At 42.1% G+C, this 21479-nt stretch overlaps 1 protein-coding gene across 2 annotated transcripts in view; it reads right to left on the minus strand.

Annotated features, from left to right (window-relative positions):
* Positions 1 to 21177, minus strand: part of efna5b (ephrin-A5b) — an 86038-nt gene extending 64861 nt beyond the window's left edge. Inside the window, exon 1 of one of the 2 annotated variants that reach the window (XM_070833856.1) lies at positions 20923 to 21177. In XM_070833856.1, coding sequence (XP_070689957.1) covers positions 20923 to 21047 — 125 coding nt within the window. In that variant the 5' untranslated portion in view covers positions 21048 to 21177. The remainder of the gene's footprint in view (positions 1 to 20922) is intronic. The other variant, XM_070833855.1, reaches the window with a different exon arrangement.
* Positions 21178 to 21479: the final 302 nt, after the last annotated feature.

A 21479-nucleotide genomic window follows, 5' to 3' on the forward strand; every position in this document is an offset into this window, starting at 1 on the left:
CCAACAGATGGTGTCTAATCTATGGCGGGTGCCCTCCCTCAAGGCACAGCGGGAGCTAAGGACCCCAAGTGGTGCTCACACAGTCATCAACCACCATTGTACTTGCTCTCTAAAAAGGACAACACACACACAAACACACACGTGACTCATGCATTCAGTCATGTCTCGTTTACTCTGGATAATATACAGAATACAATGTCATTATGTTTTTTTAACCACCTTTAACTACATTTTATCTGAGAAATGTATAAACTGTTGAGGGTTTATGTATCAAGGGCAATGGGAATGCTGCTTTTGGCGAGAGACGTTACAGTTTTTAGAGTGAGGGCAGAAGGATGCATCAAAAGTACCAAAATGAAAACTTTTTGCATGAGAAGATACAACTGGACGTGAGTGAGAAAGTGTTTTTAGTAATTTAGGTGAACTGACCCTTTAAGTTTGAGGTTAATTCACTTTCCCTCAAACTTAATTCCAGTGGCGAATTTTCCTCGGTATCAAATCACTAAAAAACATTTTGTCATCAAACGGCTGACATATACAATCTGTCACAAAATTAGGTACTTCAGCTGACACTTTTATCCAGAGCAAATTACAACTGAGCAGGTGAAGGTACAACATCAGGAGCACTCGACACTAAACACTGGCTGTCAAGTCCGTGACTTCTCCCTTATGGCAGCATCGCTCTAACCGCAAGGCCACCCTGTCTGCCATAGAGAATGCAGTTGCAGCATACATTTTGGTTGAATACAACATAAAGTGAATTAACTTAAACCTCTGATGCATGCTCAGACACATGAGCACACATCCCCCCCAACACACACACAGCATAATGTCTACGTGGCTTTGCATGGTGTCTGTCTGGCGCAGCCCCCAGTGCTGATGCCGCTGTGACAGCTGTCTGAATCAGCAAGATCCTACACTGACTGACTGACTGACTGACTGACTGGGGAAGGTACAGCCAAGCAGGAGCCGATGGCAAAGGAGCCTGCTTATGTACGCATGCAAATGTACGTCTTTGCCTCGTTTGTACACGTGTACGACTGTTCCGGCTGTGGGTGTGCACAGGTACAACCTGTGATGTGTGTGTATGGATGTGAAACTGAATGAAAGAAGGGAGAACATGAGAGAACGAATAGGGAACCATGTGGGATGAATTAGGCATTTCTCTAAAAACTGAAGGTTTTGAAGGCCTGATGAAAACCTTGGCGTGAACAAAGAGGAACTGTTAGTCACACCGGCCCCCCTTGGGCTGCCCCGTCCTGCGACAAGCAGTGAATCGGAGGCCATTTACTCGGTAATACACAGAAATAATAGCGTCTCCAATCAGCAGCTATTCTAATAGGCCTAAATTACTCAGCAATACCATCCTGTCAATTTTGAAGTTATTTTTCCTTGACGGGAACCTATTGTATTCTTCGTCGTTAATATCCAAAGGACTCTGTAGACTCGAGCTACTGGGAATATTCTCTAGGCACTGTGTTGTGATGAGCCTCATTGTGTTCAATAGGCGTGGATATTTAATTGCATGTATTGTACACAGATATTGGTGTATCTATCAGGTGGTGCTGCTTTATAAATATTTGCTTCACTAAACGTCCGTTCAACTGACATTACAGCTGATGTTTTTACAACATAATTCATGGTAAAAAAAACACACGCACTGCATTTTGTAATACGAAATAAAGGTGACTCAATGAACAGAAAGGTGAATGAGGTCCTTGTCGTTTTAAGGGTCCATTTCTCACAGATATGGGTCATTCTATCCCTCTGCGTCTCGTTTTTTTCCTTTACTGCCTTCCACTAGTACCTTTTTTAAATTCAGTCCATATAACCGGGCACTTTACACTATTAAACCCTCCCTCACCCCGCCCCCACAGCAGCTCCCGGTGTCTGATCTAGAGACACAGGTCATTTGTCATCAAAGAGGGGAGCTCGCTGAAACAGCAAGCCCAGCATGGGAGCTCCACACTGAGCCTGACAGCTCTCAATGCTGCCCTACAGATTCACTGAATATAGTCAAGTAGTCAAGTAGCAGTCGGAGAGGAAGAGAGACAGGGATGGAGAGGTGGTGTCGGTGTGTTTACGAGTGAGTGTCACTCCTTCTGACTGCTTTTCTGTGAGGAGTGCGTCTGTGTTTGGGCCTACATGTGCTCGCCCGTTTCTGTTTTCTCTCAGGACGTAGCTGGACTTGGGACAAAGAGATGGTTAAAGCAGAGAGGACTGCAGATAGAGTCAGCTTTGCATATATAGTGTAACCTACACACACACACACTGAAATGCAGATGCACGTACACCCACATAAGGAAAGGGGTTATAGTGGTGAGTGTCCTGGTCTGTTGTGCATATTTGCTCTCACTGACTCTTATTACTCACACACACACACACACACACACACACACAACACACCCACATACGTGCATTCAGACTCTCATTACAAGCCATCACAAGGAGGAGGAGGAGGAGGAAGCAAAGATGAGAGGAGCACAGTAAATGCATTCTCTGTCTTTTACCTTTCTCACCTTTCTGCATTACATCTTGGCTTTGATGAGGGGGAGGTGGGACGGAGGGGCGGCACGTAAACTGAAGGTGGGTGTAGGGAGTGGATCGACAGAAAGGAGGATAAAGGAAAGACACACCGGACAAATAGAATAAACAACAGACAGAGAAAACAGGTAAAAGGGTGAAGAACAAGAGGACGCTGGCTGAAGAATAGCTGACCCCTGCTGTGACACAGTCGTAGTTTGTGTGCTTGTGTTTTATCCCAGTGTACATGCAGATAATGTATTGATTTGGGCTGTGAGGGGTAGGCAATGGCAGAGGGGTATTAAATAAAAGAAAGGGGGAAGGGGGGGATGAGAAAATCAATTTTCTCTGCTTTAATGGCAGACAGTCCTTTGAAAAAGAAGAGAGAAAAGAGAAGAGAAGAAATAAAATAGAGGAGTGTTGGTCAGTAAGCCAAGTCTGTTCATTTGAGCCAGGCAGTTTATGGAACATCTACTTTCTCTGCACCCTTTCCTTTGCCCACACTCCTCGTCCCTTTTGTCGTTGGATACTCTGGTCAGCACATTCTGCCTCTTTGTCTGCAGAACCTTCACCTTTCCTTCTGTTGTCAATAACTGTACTGCTACCCAAGGGTGGGTGGAGAGACACAGAGGCACACTTGGATGCGCGCGCATGCACACACACACACACACACACACACACAGTAGAAAACACGCAACAACACACCAATAGACATTGATACACACAGGTGCACAAAATAGCTCACACATACCCACCTCAATCAGGTTGGAAGCGAAAAAAATACTGGTTATATCTGTGTGTGTGTGTGTGTGTGTGTGTGTGTGTGTGTGTATACGTACAGTAGGAGTCTGTCTACAAGGTCTGTGTGTGTGCGTGCCTCTAGAGTTCAAAACATAGCGTGCCAAGAATCACCCCGGGAGATCTTTTTGTGGGTCCACCACGTGACCCAGCCTACCCCAGCCTACATCGACAGCATAAGCCAGACATCGACCACTTATCTACCAGCCGCCACCCTCCTCCTCCTCCTCCTCCTCCTCCTCCTCCTCCTCCTCCTCCTCCTCCTCCTCCTCCTCCTCCTCCTCACTCCACCCAAACCCCATCAACGACACAGGACCAAGCAAGCGTGAGAGAAGGGCTGGTGATAGACACGAAATGTGGCACGAAATTCAGAAACGGAGCCCCTCAGACACACATAGAGTCAAGCACACAGATGTCTCAGCCTTCCAGCCAAGCCTACAGTGTGGTTAACTTCTGGCATGCCATGCAGGACCAGAGACAGCTGTTCTTCAGAGAGACGCCATGACTGGATGGAAAAAAAATCTTCCTGGTGTCAAAGCAACCGGGAGGACTATTTCACTTCCATCTAAAATTTTCAAAATAGCACAGTGTATACCTATGATACTAAAACACCCGTTGTGTATGATAATACAGTATATACTTTTGTGTGACTTAATACAAATCGTGGAATGAAATAAGCATATTTGCATTTTCAGAAATTGCAAATTAAAAGACAAATTATTTTAAATTGTGTCATTTAAATTATGCTTTAAAGCTTTACAGTTTCAGCCCAATTTTAAAATTCAATTTTTTGACTAAGTTTGTTATGCAATTTTCTGTCCAGATGGCTAATATAATGACAGGAAAATCACATCTTTATGTCTGCGGGTGGGTTTGGATAACCTTTAAATCTGCAGTACGCGGGTGATCTCCTGCTACTCTGAAACACGTCCCCCTGACCTTCCAATTAGAGCTCACTACCCAACAGCGGCAACACACTAAATCTTCCCCAGGCTGCAGGTTTGGACAACGGTATGAAACAGCCTGCTATAAAATCATTACTGGGCTATAAAACACTGGAAAAATTCACAATTAAAAGACCAGCAGAGACACAGAGAAAACAAAGCCAGAAGGAGAAGAATTATTCTGTGTCCAGATATTTGGAAGTAAAACATTTGCACAACAGACACAATAACATACAATTCCACTGAGGGATCAGCATGTACTATAAGTAATGTTTTCTCTATGGGTTTCAAGGGCACGAATACCAGAAAAAAACCCACTGAGATATAAACCACTCATATTTTAACAATGTTAGTGTTTATACATAAATCCACGTGATAAGCCATGACAGGCAAATACTGCCACATCAGACATCATTTATATGCCTTTCTTTAAATTCTCGTACATCACAATGCGCCTCGTGAGCAAATAAACATATGGCTAATCTGAGCTTTGCTGTGACATTTAATTAATTGGCTGTTTGCATGTGCATAAATAACACATGTTCAGACAAATGTATCAAAAAGGACAGTAGCTCGTCCTCCATTAGCCATTTTTTTTTTTAACTAAATGCCAATCCGTGGGCATTAGCAGTGACATTTCCTGATGAGACTTTTTCTTGATAATACATTAATTAGGTTTAGAAAATTGTGAGGGTTCGTCACAGTATTACAAGGGGAGAAATACATGTCTACTGCACTGCTACTGTATATAAATGCATTAAGCCATGTAGAATAATTGCACAGTTATATGTAAATATACTACAGCAAACCATTACTGAAGCAATTAATGGTAGAATATGATGATAACACATCTAACTGCTGTACAATGTAATTAGTGACACCGTAATAAGCCATTATATCATATTAATGACACAATGGGGGGCTGGGAGTGTGATGAGGAGGGCTTGTTTCAGATGGAGCGTGTAAAAGGTCACAGAGACATGATTTATTGGGTGCCGTCTCATCAGATTGGAGTCAGAAATCGTCAACTCAAATTAAAAGTGAAACTGTAGTGCTTTTTAAGCTGTCTGCATGCAGATCTGAGACAGTCCCAGTCCACTGTGGGAGGAGGATTCCCTCAATTAACTTCACAGTGAGACAGAAAGGGGTCTAATCCATACCTGCTAGTGCCAATAGCATTCCAGCACTGGCACGCTGAGCCAAGCAGTAAATAAATAAGCATTTGAGCTCAACTAGGCATACCAGTCTATTCACATGTCCCACTGCTGGATGAACAAGAGCATATTTCAGACGGAGCTGGCACTATTGTTTCTATGCACCAGAGCAGCAGCGTTGTTTACTTAATACTGAAGTGTTGATTATTGAAATTTCCTTTAATTAAAATATTTTCTCATTTGGGACATCAAAAAAATGGATTAATATAAAAACAGTAATTGCAATAAAAGCATTCTGGCCCTTGCAATTTCTCTTTTAATGAGATAATGGCGAGTCTCTTAAGAATTTACACAAACAAAAGATAAAACCATCCATTCCAGAGGACGACTGCAAAAACAGCTCAGTGCAGCATTTAGCCTGTAGGAAGAGAACAATAAAACAAATCAATGGTAAGCTTGTAAATAATGCAATTTTAGTTTGATAAAGAGTGTCTCAATTGGAAATAACTGGGTAAGTCCGAGATTAACAGGCCCTCTATCACTTATCGATCCACATTTATTACTTTTAAATGTGGGTAATTGGGGGGTGTTTGGTGCAATCTCTGTCTGCATCTTTCTAGAATGGCTCCAGTAGGTGTATGAGCCTTAAGTGCACTCGTAAATTGGTTTTATGACTTTCTGAGACATATCGCTGCTAATGTTTCCACTCGACGGCTTTATGGCCACATTGTAGCGACTCTGGTGAAAGATACTTTCCAATATATTGCAAAAGTGATGCTGACAAAAAACTAGCTTGGATGTAGAGCTTTTGTTTAAACTTAATTTAAGCGTATGAAAATGAGAATTAAAGAGAATCATCGGCGGACAGCAGCGATGAAATACCTTTCAGTATCAGTGAAAATTAATACACTACTATTTGTTCAATTATTTCTGTCCAGCCGTGGTCAATATATTTGCACACATGTAAAAAAGTGAAAGTAAATGATCAAATAAATGAATGTAAGTGTGAATAGAGGGGAAAATGCTGAATTAATTAGCAGAATCACGGAATGGTCGTAAAAGGAATAGCATGTAATACTGCTGTGGATACTACTAGTGTGTGTGTGTGTGTGTGTGTGTGTGTGTGTGTGTACGCACTGTATACAACTCCCTGTATTATTCTCCAGATGTTCTCTTTCACAACTCCATAAAGACTACCGGCATTCAGCCGCCTTTCTATTTTCCTTCAACCCCGTTCCTCCTACTCACACTATCCGATCCCTCCATCAAAGCGGGCCACTTTGCCAAACATGATCCCTGCCTGTTGTGTGTTGGTTTGGTTTCGAGAAGCGGATTAAACAGTTCCCACCAACTCTCTGATGTGGACCTTATCTCAGGTTTCTCTTGACACTGGCAGTGCTGTGGTGTTATTAGAAGCTAAAGGGCTTTGTTATGGAACACAAAAGGCAGAGCTAGGCAGCAGTTAGTAAGGCTTTGTTAAGGGTCAGAGAGGTGTTAAATAGACTACACCTGGGGTTGTGTTAACACCTTCACCTGAGATGTTCAAACTCCCATGAAAGAGTGTTTTATTCCATTGAGGGAGCTCATAGACATAGTTGGATGAGAGATGTGAGGAGGCAGAAAAAAATTCTCAAGAAAAGAATTATCAAACCATCCATATAAATATTTTGCTCCAACATAGGAATAGATTCTTTGGGGAATTAGGTTAGGATGAAGTTATGCAATGTGAGACAGATTGTTCCTCTTTCCAATAGTAGGGTATTGTGTTGAAACATTTTTAAAAGGTTGCTTCACACTCAGTTTCTCAATTCTGATGGCCTCTCTTTACTATTGGAATAGAGCCAATCACTCTCGCAATGCTCTTCTCTGGAAGTTGCTGTTCATTGATCATTGTATCACATGGTTGTAATGTGATTTCAATGCCTCTCTTACCTGCCTGAGCAAGCAGGTGGTGAAAAAAAACTTTCTGGACGAAGTCCAAACGAAACCGAAACCATGAGTGCAAATCTACTGTGCAGATAAGAAAAAAAAGACAGTTGTGATTACTCCGCCCCGATAATTTAAAAGGCAAAAACAAACTTTTTCATTCCTTAATCAAATTCAATTTGATTTCAAAAAGATATTTGCCCACAGTGGAGCCCCAGAGTAACTTTGAGGGAGAAACAGACCACATTCTGGGCCGGCTCAGCGTCAGGCCTTGTTACTCTGGATCCCCATCTCCTCTCCCTCCCACCTCCTTTCATCCCCCTCTTATCCCCCTCTTACCCCCACCAAGTCTAGTCTGGCTGGCCTACACGCGATCCTCACGCTAGCTAGACCTAAGCCCCGTAAAGGCTAACACAAGCTCAGTGTAAAAACTCCTATAGGGGCCCACCTCCATCCTCTATCCCCCTCACTACCCCACCAATCCCCCTCTTCCCTTCTTGTGCTGCCTGACTACACTTTCGCTTTGCATTACTTCTGCTATTCTAACTTTTCCACTTCTGAGCACTATCAATTATGCACTAGAATAACAGTGGGGCCAGGCTTGGCGGCAGGACATAAAGGCCGATTATGAGTGTGAATAATTCAGCCATCTTCGTGCCATGTTCCTCTTACCAGTGATACAGGCAGCATGGCTGTGCTGTTAATGTACAACAGCAGACGCAATCTGACCTGGCTTTAATGTAAGGACACCTCCCTACATCCCAGAGAAAGGAGAGGATGAAGAGCTGGAGAGGACATAAAGTGTGTGACTATAATGCATTATTAAAGCAGCTCTGAACCTGATGTCACTCATAGATTGACAAGTCACAGACCTGGTGACTGACACCCGTCAAACAGGTAGAAAAATTCTGAGAATCCAGGGCCAATCTTCGATTAGCTTCATCATTATATTTATGCTAATTCATCCATATTAACAACTTATTTTAACAACTTATGAGAAAAGACAAAGAAAACTCCCTTTGAGGAAATGTGTACCATCATGAATGTTTTTGGTTAAGGTCATACGACCCAGACAAGCAGACAACCTTCCATCACCTTCATGCTCAAAACACGTCTACCGTGACTTCATTTTTCATGAGTTGCGTGCGAAGGTTTGCAAGTGCTACTCTTCTTAGAGATCACAAACAGTAATGAATATTTCATCACTCCACCCAAAGCCAACCGCGCACTCTAATCCAATACGAGAAATATGATGCACCTGTTTTCCCACAGGCTAATAATCTACTAAAACTTTGTACCTCACAAAAAATAATGCCACTGAAATATCTGCAAATTGTTTTCAGTAAAATAGAGAGCAATTTTACATTGAAACAGCGAAATTTTTAAATCGATAAAATATTATATTATTGTCTTATATTCTCTCTCTCTTTATTTATTTATTCATTTATTGAAGAAATGTAATTTTTCAATGTGAAAAATACATGGGGTGGACTAAAAGCAGAAAAATATTTTCAAAAAGTAGGAAACTCATTGGAGAGTTTCTGTATTGGATTGCACTTTACTGAAGGAGATTATTTTGTCAACAACTATATAAATATTTAAGTAAAAGTAAGTTGGTAAGTAAAAGAAAAAAAATATAGTAACACAATTCGTAGAATTCTTTCACACAATTATCAAATTTAATTCGCTTAACCAATTTGTGATTTTTAGTTGTTAAATCTATTTTATAATTTTTTTCAATTGTGAAATGATGTAATAAAACTTTGTTTCTAACTTCAATTGTATTCACAATTTAACTTTTTCAGTTCTGTCTTCTGTTGCAAAATGCTCGAAGGAAATGCAAATTTGTGAATTTTGCACAAAATGTTTTAAAAATGTCAAAGGCATATTAACCTTGAAGCAGCCAGGCCAAACACTATGTCGCTCCTGAAAAAAGACCCTCTTATTTGTGCTTCCGTTTGCCATGCACGCTCTAATCCTGGCTGGAATGTCTCCGGTCGTGGAGTCCTGCGGCCCTGAGCAACAGAACAGCAGGTGAAACTGAACTCTCTGAGGACTTGTCCCGCCTCACAGCTACTCCAACAGTTCTACTGTATAGCTCAACCAGACTCTCTGTCACACTAGAGCTCAAATGTGCGGGAAAACCATTTTTTTAATGTTTTCTCTGAAGCAGGAACGTGTTTTTCATGGGATGAAAAAAACATATGGTATAAGTATAAAATCATGTAAAAACCAATCAAATCAAAAATCAAACTTTCGCAGTGTCATTTTTAAACAAAATGGTATTCTTTAAATGCCCATCTCGTTTTTTCGTTTCTTAAATGACTTACACATCTGGTGAATTATGAGCATATTATTATAGATTATAGTTCATTTGCCTGTCTAAAATCTTAAACATTTCAAATCTGAAACTGGTTCAAACATTGCTGCTATATTTACTTCCATTTCACATTTTTTATTTTTCACCACACACACACATACACACACACACACACACACACACACACACACACACACACACACACACACACACACACACACACAGCAGCTCAGTCTCTCTGTCTTGGAGTTTAGAGCTTAAGAAGAAATTAGAGCATTAGGCTGGTGCGTGTTTTTAAAAAGATTAAAAGAGAGAGAAAAACAGAGAGAAAGAGAGCGTGGGCGACTATCAGTCAAGTGCTGTAGCCACAACACTGAGCCTAATGCTGACAGTGGGCATGCTGTGTCACCTCAGCGGGACCCCTAGAGCCAAGGACAAGGATAGTATAGTTACAGATTTGGGGATCTCAGAGACATGAGAGAGGAAGGGAGGGAGGACGGGAAAGACTGGACAATATGGCACAAAGCGCAAAAGAGCGGGAGGAAACCGACTGGCCTATATTCCAGGGATACTTGGTGGGATAAGGAGCAGAGGGCATGAACTGGGTGAGGGGGGGATTAGGACAAAGGAGGGAGTTATTGAGGAAAAGACCTGATGTTGGTTGAATTCACCGATTCATAGTTTCTCAACCCCTTTAACAAACCAAGACCGAACCAAAATCATGAAACTATCTCATCATCACCTCTCCATGTATGAGGGAAGGTGATGATTGTCTCTTCAATAACTGCAGTTTAGTGATGTTTTGGTTTCCAAAACTCAACAGTTAGATTAAGGACATTAAAAACTTTTGTATGCATGACTATGCTCAAAAGAAAACATACACTCTTGAGGATGTAACCATAGGCAGCGCTCATCACCTCTGTTTATCCAGAGGGCTTAGGCCACTTTGGGGACTCCCCTTAAGTCTCACTTATCTCATTAGACCCTTAAAACTGATTAATATGAATGCCAGCAGAGGCCAGCTCAATGCATTCTTAAGAAAGGAGGGAAGGAGGAAAAGAGAAGAGAAGGATGGGGGGGATTTTGGAGGAAGGGGGTTTTTGTGTCTCCGGACAATGAGCTGATGGCTTTTTAAGCCTCTCAGTGGCTCTGGGTTAATACCCAGGGCTGCAGTCATGGGATAGGCCGTGGTTCAAAGGCTGCTGCACTCCAAGGCTCGCTGCTCGCTGATTTAGAGGAAGAAAATAAACAAGCAGAATAAATACCACATCTCCTGCAACTTGAACCTCACTAAAGAAATAATGAACTGCCCTTCCAAACCAGAGTTGAATGAGTGTGTATGTGTGTGTATGTGTGTTGGTCTATGTTCTTTGGGGTGTCATATTTGGTTATGTGGGATAACGTTCAGAGTAAGCCAGACCAGTCAAAGCTGGGCTCAGATGAGAGGAGAGGGTGAAGATGGGATTTATCACACATTCCGGGGATCAATCGTTTTCCCTTCAGGGGAAAAAACACACTCAGTACAGTTTCACACAGGAATACCAACCACCACACATAAACAAAGGCTGACATGCACACACACAATGCAACTTCACAAAATGGGAAAACTATCAAGCAGCTCTCAGAGGAGCAGGCTCAGAGAATTGGGTCAAGAATAGTGCTGTGCTCTGCTATAGTAAAGGGTGTGTGTTTCTGCTGCTTCATTAAAGTGGGCCTTGAAACAGAGGTCGGCTCAGGATAACCATGCACGCACACATACACGCGTGCAAACAAATACTACTTGGAAACCACGCACACGTGTTTGCGCACAAGTTACAAGCCGACTCTCGGATATGCCCACATGTAGGTACACGGACACGGACATCCCCACTGATAAAAAACAATCATCTTAACATCAAACCAAAATCCAACTGAAGAAGACATATTCATTTCTGCATTATACATTTTTAAACATTATTTATTATCTGCTTGATTCTAGACTCTTCTTAGAGCTAAGATCTTACAAGCATCTGTTGCCTCAGGAGACTGATCTGTAAAAAGAGCTTTTGATGCCAAAGTAGTAGTCGTTGAAGTTTAGTTTAGTTTAGTTGATTTTACATTTTGACGGGAGCCTTTTTAATAGACAGTATTACAGATCTAAAAATAATTTTCATTTTGCACTTCATGTTAGGTCAAAATTCCACTTAGCCTTAGACCCTAAGCTTTCATATTCATGCAACTAGAAAGACGAGCTGCATCAAAGACAAAGGGATTTGTTACAAAATGAGATATCCAGCATGTGAATTACAATCCTGCATAATTATCTACATTTTCTTACATTATTCATCACAATGAATGCCTCAATTTATGACCTTCACTTACAAAGTAAATCTACTTTGCTGAGTACAAAAACAGCTCATTCTTATTGTATCAATTTGTCTCCACAGCAGAAATATAGCATTTTGGAATGAAACCCTCCATTAAGCTGCTACATTACACACACCCTAGCATTCTGGCCGTGACACATGCATTTCAGAGGAAAATGCACTTTCAAGGGCACAGTGTGCAGTGTGTCACAGTAGTCAAGACCAAGATGCAACTTAGTACCACTACACCAACCCCCAAGTAAATACAGCCCTGTGTGTGGGAGTCTTCAGTGTCAGAGAGGAAACAAAGCAGGGGTCTGAACCTGAGCAGGCTTAATCCTGTCTCTGTAGAAAATAGCCCCAGTGTCACTAAACCCGGACCGCAAAGATGACACCTCCTCAGGGTGAAGACCCAGAGTCTGTCCCCTGGAGAATCACCACCAACCAACCAACCAACCACGGTCACCACCAGGGAGGCACAGAGACAGACAGAGAGCCAGCAAGCCACATGCATCTTTAAACCTTGGCAAGGACAGACAAGGAGGGGAGGGGGCCGGTGAGCTGGAGGGAGGCAGATGAGAGAGGATGGATAAGGCTAGTTGGAAATGAGGGAAACTGCCACCTCTTCTTTTCCACACACTGTGTCACTCCTGGCTGCTACATGTCTCTCCCCTCGTGTCTGGCGCTCGCATTATACTCCTCCTCCTCCTCCCTTTTTCTGTCCCAAAGCGTACTACATCTTCAGCTGTGCACTCTCCCTTTCCCCTCGCCATTCACACCATTCTCCCTCACTCCTCTCCTTTGCCCTCCCCTTTTTCCTCCCTCCGTTTAAAGCGCATGCACTACTTTCAGCCCTGGCTATGTGGAGTGGACAGAGAGAGTAGGAACAATGGCCGCCTTTCAGTCTCACGACCCAGCAGTGGGGGGGTATTGGCTGCTAGTAGTTTTTCTCTACTGTCAATTCAAACTGGCTAAAGCAGTTTGCTTATTATTGGCACGTCTCGCCACAACGGTAGACTGAACAAAGTGAAAGCGACATTGTTTGATTGTTTGTTTATTTATATTTATGTCAGTGGAAAATTGTTGCAGCCGCAACTTTACAAAGAGGTGTTCATATTAAAAACAAGGCCAGGGAATCAATAAGTCCTTTCACCCGATTTCACCTCACCATTTCATGACTGTGCCAGTGCAAACAAAGAAACGCCAAACAAAAACACACAAAGCTGTGCAAGCCATCCATGGATACTCATCACATATAGGTCTGGAGGTGATAACACCAACTCTTCCTAAAAGCAACACTTAATGACTTGTAAAATTTCTATTTCGGGATATACACGTTTGGAGATAAACTGAGGATATTGTCTCAGTTCCAACGGGAAAGCAGACCACACAATTGTACAGTCCCTCTGTGTGTTTCTCAGTCTGTCTGTGAAGACGGATTACCTCATGAGTCATTTACAACTGGCTACAACCCGTCAATTAGGTCTTTATTCACAAGCTGGAGATGTGTTCTCTACTGGGATCTATTCTCCACACTGCTGCCCAGCTAGAAAAACATCCATTCACTCCCCCGCAGCCCCCCAAGTTAAATAAGGAAAACGGCAGTGTAAGGTCCGAAGCCAGCCTACCATGAAAGGAATTATCTGTGGAAAATGTGTCTGGCAAAAACCGAACAGTCTCAATCGTTCTCGTCACATTTTCCAGTTGAATAGTGACCGGTGACAGAAAGAGAATTTTTTTTATTTTTTTTTTTAAAAACCCATCAGTCGTTTTGGTCTTCACATGCTGGTGTAGTTCCTGTAAATACAACATGAGTTTGACAGTAAATGAGTTTAACGAGATCAAATCAACCAAAGCAGAAAGAGCTGGTTTAAATCAAGCAATTGTACGTAGCTTCAACTGCAACTGTACGCTTGAAATGATTTAGGCTGAGAGCATAGGACACAAAAGGCTACCAGACCTCTCTCAGTAGCGCCCCTTTCTGGTCAGGGGTGATAGATCAACCGAGCGTTACTACAGTAACAGCTGCTTCTAAGCCTCCATCTTACAGAGGAGAGCAGAGGAGCTGAAGAAGGATATGGTTGCGCCATTTTCAGCCACGAATGAGGACTTGCAGGATAGCAAGATTCCTGGACTGGCGTTTTGACCCTTATTAGACCTGCAGCAATCCTGTATCCCTGTTAATCACTCCTTTTTGGGATCTTAAAATAAAATGTAAGCCTTTCGGAGATGGGAGCCAAATTTACCCCGACAGTAAATCGTTTTTTCTCTTTCTTTGTCTAGTATGTTCATATTAACTACAAATCTGCTCAGATGTACATGGTAAAAATACAACTTTGCTAGACGTGTTCCCACAGCTGCTCTAGGGTGGTAAAAAGTAACTTTAGCAAAAATAAAGAAACACGCGTTTTTTAAGTGAAACTGAAACAGTGAGAGCAGGGATAGAGAAAAAACTTTAAATTAACAAACACATGCATCTAGTAGGCAACCAACTAGCAAAAAATGGGAATTATTTTTGTCATTCTCATGGCAAAATATATGTGTTGCACTGAGCTTTCCACATGTGGGTGTTGCGTAAGCTGGTTAATACTTTATTGTTTCCAAGTAGAGCTATACGGAGCGTTCCTCTGAAAGCCACGGGTTGAATGAGGGCTAAAAGACAGATCGCTCAGCTGATAGCGGTGTTTCAGCACTCCATCTGACCTTGGAGTGATTACTCTGAAAACAAAAACCTGGACATTAAAATCTGGTTCCCCAGGCAAGGGAGGGAAACATGTGCAACTGAGCTGAAGCTGCTATTCAATATTGTCCATTTCCGTAATTATAATAGGAGATCCTGCCTATTCTTTGGTTAATAACACAACATTTAAATCTTTTACACTCTTAGTGTCAAATCAACATCCTTAACTTTGGTCAGGCTGAGTATCGTCAAAAATAGGCTTTCTGATGTTGCTTAAATAAATAACATAAATCACCAAAATGAAGATTAAAAAAAACAATGTAAATTGTTCAACTGTAAGCACAAGACATATTTTTTAAAATATGCCTTGTGCATCAATATGCATATTTTAAAAAATATGCCTTGTGCATCAAATGTATGTATTTACAGAAACAGACTGTAAAACCACTTTTGAGGAACAAATGTATTATTTTTTACATCAAATTGTCAAATAAGTATACATATTAATAATAATCCAGGCCATACATGTTGGGAATGTCTTTTTCTATCCAGTTGTAGGCTCTCTTTACTTCAGTGGCATATTAGCATATCCAAGACTACAGCCTGACCACCAGGCACCCCCGGCGACAGGGCTGCTTCTGTCCGCCGCATAGCAAGTCCACAAGGGTCACGGCCAAGAGTCCTCCCCCTCTTCCATCGTGCGCTGAAGAACAGCTGCTCTGCCAAGCACATTGACTAAGCATTGACTACTGCCTGCTGGGCTCATTTTCTAGTTAATAGGGAAAAAAATCTAATTTAAATGGAAAGTGCATTTACAGGTCTGCTGAGAAAACACAGAGTGCCATTTAAACCTAATAGAAGTATTACCACGCACAACACCGTCATTACAGTTTGCTGCTTTTCCGTCAGGTCCTGTGTTTAGATTTCTTTATCCTCTGCCTTGCTCTCTTTGTGTCTCCTACACTCGCTGTGCCTGCAGCTCAGTCTTGCCAATGCCACAGGCATAAAAGAATGACAGAGCAAGGGGTCATTAACGAGAACTAATCAGCCCTCAGACAGAGAGACGGAGGGAGAGAACGAGGGCCAGAGCAGTGGAGAGAGGAAAACACAGCTCCGAGTAAGTTAGTATAAAAATGAGAAGAAATAGAGGAGAGATTAGCATGGGGTCAAAAACTATCCACTTAAGCAATCAAGGGCAATATAAACTTGACTTTAAAATGACAGGTTTTCAGAATTTGGATCATAAACAAAAGTTAATATTGTGATACGCAATTCTCACATCTGTTAGAGACATAATAGTGTATGGACTAACCTTCCACCTACATTCGTACGTGCCTGTGTTAGTGTACAGTCAGCATCTGCACACAAAGACACATATAAGCAATACAAGCACAGATAGCCGAGGCATTTATTCATGTCCCACTGGTCTGTGACAGGTAATGAGAAGTAATTATTATGGTATCTATGAGTCTGAAGGAGAGAAAACAAGCCCGATATGACCTCATGGCTCATTTGCTACACACTGCATGCACACACACACACACACACACACACACGTACGTACGCTCAAACACAAAAACATGCGCAAAGACAAGCCAGACCTGAATACAACAAAAGAGCAAAACAGAACAAATCAGCGGCGTATCTACTGTATGTAGGCCTCTCAATACAGTACATTACAAGAATAGAAAAGTGGAAACTACAGCACAAGGTAACACATTAGAAAAATGCTTTCCAGATTGTTTGTTGAGCCACAAATTGTGCAACAAAATACAAATCACCTTGAGCAATTTGCATGACCACAACCGCATCAAACTGTTATGTTAATAACACCCTCCACTTCAAGGGGAGTTCTAGTTACTAGTTTGTCATTCACAGGCCAACTTTCTGCTTCGTTATTCATCGCCGTATGTGTATGACCTCTCCCTCAGCTCCTCTCAGAGTGTGCCTGACCTCTGTGTGTCTTTCTCCACAATCAACCGTGGAGGGACTCCCGAAATATCTAATTGTATTCATTCATTTTCTGTGCCCGGCAAGGAGAGACAGAGGGAGAGGGAGAGAGAGAGAGAGAGAGAGAGAGGAAGGGAGAGAGAGGCAGAGCACCGAGAGGCAGTGCGGGAGAAAGGCGAAGAGGGATATGGGGAGGAAGAAAGGGCAGAGGGGGAGAAAGAAAAGGAAGGGCCATCTCTTCGGCATTACAGCTGAGACATCATTACAGTCGCTGTCTGTCCCCTCATTAGAATAAATACTCACAAGCAAAGACGGTCAGCGAGATAGCACAGGGTCAAATCCACAAAGGGAAATGTCCCTGTATTTTAAGTTATTTCATGCTGAAGGAACTCTCTAAGGACGGATAAAACTTCTCTAAACTGTTCCTCAAAATAACTTTTTGGTGGGTAAAATGCTGAACATGTAAATTAAGGTACCAGGAGAAAAGCTCTAAGAGCCACGAACAGAGAACTAAAAGAAATGTGTGGATGTGTTGAAGAGAGAGACAGTGAGACAGGTAAGCAAACGCTAATGCTGTTATTCAGAAAAAATAAAACAGTTAGCAAGTTTCTGGTCTCATGCTGGAGTTGTGATATACAATGGTGGGCTAAAGCCAACAAAACAGCATGGAAATCCCCCTCAGCCCCTACCGTAGTCACCAACAACACAAACACCCCGCAGAAAAGACTGTGTTAACGCCAACAGATTACGATACACTAAACATATATAAAATTCCACACTAATCTACCAATTGCTCATAAATCGGACCGCTGGAAAACCAAATAGAAGAAATTCAATCCTGCCAAATGTGTTTTTCCAGACAGAAGGCTCCATTTCAAATACAAAAAGTCCTTATCTGATGTTCCTCATTCAATACTACTGGTAGTCTAAGCTGTAAAAGTGTCTCCACCAGTGTGTTGTGTCTACCAGTGTCTCAGACAACAGTAGAAGTCACTCCTTCAATTTCAAGACCTTTCATTTTTACCTTTCATGTTTACTTTTTAAATGCATTTTTTTTTTGTTTTAAACTTCATATTAATTGTAGACACACCCAACCAAAAAATAGGAAGCAGCTATGCCCAAGACTGTCAGTAAAACAGCTTTTAGTTGGTATTTCCATGACGAGTTTTTTTATTTCTTCCTGTGCATTTCAGGTGATTAAGTAAGCAAGCAGAGCATAACGTATTGCACACGCTGATCCAACTTGGGCACAATGAATTAAAGGCAAAACAGATTTTGTGACAACACCAAACTCAAACTACAGCTTTAGTGTGATGGATTACTAGCGAGGGCAATTTTCAAGTCTGTGGAAGGTGCAGTTTCATACGGTGCAAAAATGAATGGCGACAAATGGCTTTTTCTGGAGGTACTAAAACAAGCCCTGAGCAACTGTGCTCAGACACCAACAAGATTGTAAAGAGAGACAAGGAGAAACGAGAAGAAAAAACATCAAAGTTATCCTTTAAGTTAACTGCCAGCATTATGTATGACAAATAAGATTATTGGGCTTCATTCAAAAACACTCAAATGTGCTCGGTCATTTCTTGGGTGTTTACAGTAAATTCTTGGAGCAGCCATACTTTCGGCGTGACTGTGAAGCCAACAAACAAAGGCAGACGCAGGAAAGGTACGCCACACCAGCTTTCTACAGTAATGCATGAAGAAAGGGACTCAATATTTATTAACTGAGTCATCAATAAGACAGGTTTGCTGTCTCTCCGTCTCTGCTGTTATGTTACCTTTCTGGCTTTCTGCCTCAGCCCTGCAGGGGCGAGAGTCAAACAAACTCTATTTAGAGTAAGTAGAACAGAGTGACTGGTGTTAGCAGCATTACAGCCTCTGTGAAAACCAGTTTCCTTTCTCAGGGCAAGTCTGAGCTTCAGAAACAGATGAGCCTCGGGAATCTTTCTATTTCTCTGATTTTACTTTTTGGACCCAAAGAGAGTAAAAGACACAACATGCACGCAGCCAAGTGGATCACCAAGTTCCTATTTTCTCCCCTCTCTCTCTCTTTCAGTGTTAGTGTGTCAGGTCTGAGATTAACAGTAGATTTACTTAAAGGTTCCCTTTTTTTTCTATCTATGCTTTTTTTTTTTCTTCACTGAAACTGAGAAAACTTGTCAGCACATCTGGAAGATATCAAGTTAGCTGAACGGCCAGACAAGTCAGAACTTTTTTGTTGGGGGGGAAAAAAAAAGTACTGTCTAATGAAAGTATGTCTATCAACAGCAGAAATCAAGATTCAACTCAAAATTGTGTTTGCCTCTATTGAAGAAAGCGGTCCATAAATAAACAGTCGAGGTAAGCTGGAGTAGAGACCTAGACCGCAACAGTCATGGTCCACCGTATATCAGGCTGAGAATCTACGCACCCCGCTAGACTGGCCCCGACTACAGGAGAGGGCTTACAGTCAGCCCTGCGTTTGTAACCCTGACCACTAATTGCTTCAAGCAATAAATCATGTTTTCCGAAACTTCAAACTGAATATAAATAGTTGTGCAACAAATTCACCATGTGCTATTAATGGCTTTGTGCACACTTGGTGGGTAAGCTCAGGATTTTATTCAACAAATACTAAGTGCTGTTGGCAGTTGAGTGAAAGATCTCTGTAAACTCCACCAGCAGTGTTTAGACTTAATAAGTCCAGGACAAGGCTGTACAGTCTAACCCCATCAGGGACTTTTAGTGGGAAATGTTGTCTCGATAAACATGTGCACTGAACGCTGAGGTTGTCCGAGCAGAGCGGGGTTTGACTCGAGGATTGTAGCTCACCCAAGAAACTTTTATCTTAACTTTGCTGACATTCTCTCGTGTGGTCCATCTGAGTCGGCAGCACATAAAATCCTCACTTCCCTACTAACAGCGCTGAGTCTTAGGCTGTCCTTTCATTAGTAGAAAAACACTTTTTATTCCTAAAACATATACCAATATCTAAGTTAACTGTTTGAATATTTTAATTTTGGGACATTAGGCGCGTGATTCGTGCCTCTGACCTTACGAGTGAACAAACTTTCATGCTCACCAATATGAAAAGAAAACAGTATGTGCAATTTTATTTAATGTAACTTTGTCCATGTTAGAGTGAGGGAGCCACACACTGTCACAAAGTGTGAAAGTTTTCTCGAGTTTTAAATGGGAAAGTTTGTGGTTTCTACTGTGTCCATCACTACACTTAGTGGAATAAAAACCCTCTCCCAGTTTTAGACAATTATGCTTCACTGGGTTTTAGGTTTCAGAATTTACTCGCATTCTTTAGGTTTTAATTGCAGCAAGCTAACATATTACTTATTCTCTTAAAGCTTAAAACAACGTCCTGACCAAAGTTCATTGATTTTTTTTTTAACTTTATAATAGCCTGCTTCATTCTCAACATTATAATTCTGCCAAAAAAAAACTTTGCTCAACTTCTCAAGGAGCGTCTCTTCACATAAAAAGTGACTGAAAAAGTATTTTCAAGATTAATAGTAAATAGGAAAATCCATAAACACTATCAAATTGTGGTGTAAAATACAGTAAAATATTATATTAATATTGACAGATGCATGATGCTCTCACTACCTACCACATAGTACATAAATACTGAGGTACGTACAAGATCTGTCCTCGCTGCAAAGCTTGAGACTCATGGCCTGTACGTGTGCTTACAACTGAAGTTTTCCGAAACAAGCCAGTGAACCTACGCTGTCTGAGGTGAGTAAATGGACGATCACGTCTTGTTGACTTTTGGAAATTGTGCTTATTTGTGGCGTTTAGCGTAGTTCAGACTACTTAGATAGTGGTGTTAATGGGTCCAGTGGGGTCGTGTAAACACCCAGCCTGCGTCCGCCGGACAGAGAAACAACACAAAACAATGCCCCAGGTTTTCTAGCCTTTTAGGGCTCTGACTCTGCACTTCCAGCTGAATATTTCACAGTGAAACTGTGGATTTCCTTATCTGGTAAAGCGGCGCAACCCAAGACAATGCCTGATATGCCCAGGCCTTATTACGCACGGGTTTAATCTGTAGTTTCCTCGGGGGACGCGCTGTTAATGAGCAGCCACGTATTGGAAAATAAAACACAGTAGCCATCTACACAACTGTTCCCGTCCTCAGCTATAGTCTGTACCTACAGCTACTGGCACGATGCCCTCACTGCGGAGAATAAACACAGATATGGTCCAGAAAACCTGCAAACCCCGTGGTTCACGCAGATGCGAGGAGAAGGGCCGTCGCCGAAAGCTGCCCGGTGTGGCGGCCACTTACTTGGCGTTGGTCCGGTTCCAGAAGACGGCGTAGCGGTCGGCTACCACTTTGGAACTGGGCTCCTGGCTAAATACACACATCAACAGCACCAGGCAGACGAAGAGGACCATTTCCATTTGCAGCATCACTACAGCAAAACTTCGGCACGTATTCCTCTTCAGTGTCGTTCAGTCAAGTCGAGTTGTACGGGCGCTTCAACCGGGACAGGTGATGAGTCTCATTCACATGTGGCCGTGTGTTTCTGGTGCAGTTTGTGAATGCTAAACAAATACAAATGCGCACAACATAGGAAAACGCAAAAAAAGATAGCGAGAATGTGACCATTCGAGGGGACACTTGAGAAGACACTTGTTCGGGTTGACGCAAATGTAAAGTTACGAGAGCAACGCGTCACTGTGTTTTTTCTCTGATGCAGGTCGAGGGTCCAAGATGATTCATGGGCTTTATTTCATGCAGGATGTCAGCTCTGACAAATCCGTGGTGGGCTGACAAAATATGTCTCCCACTAATGCACAAAACAGCCAAGACACACAAATGCGCAGCACAACAGGCAGTGT

Source organism: Pempheris klunzingeri, chromosome 7 (assembly GCF_042242105.1).
Source record: "Pempheris klunzingeri isolate RE-2024b chromosome 7, fPemKlu1.hap1, whole genome shotgun sequence".
Lineage (NCBI taxonomy): Eukaryota > Metazoa > Chordata > Actinopteri > Acropomatiformes > Pempheridae > Pempheris > Pempheris klunzingeri.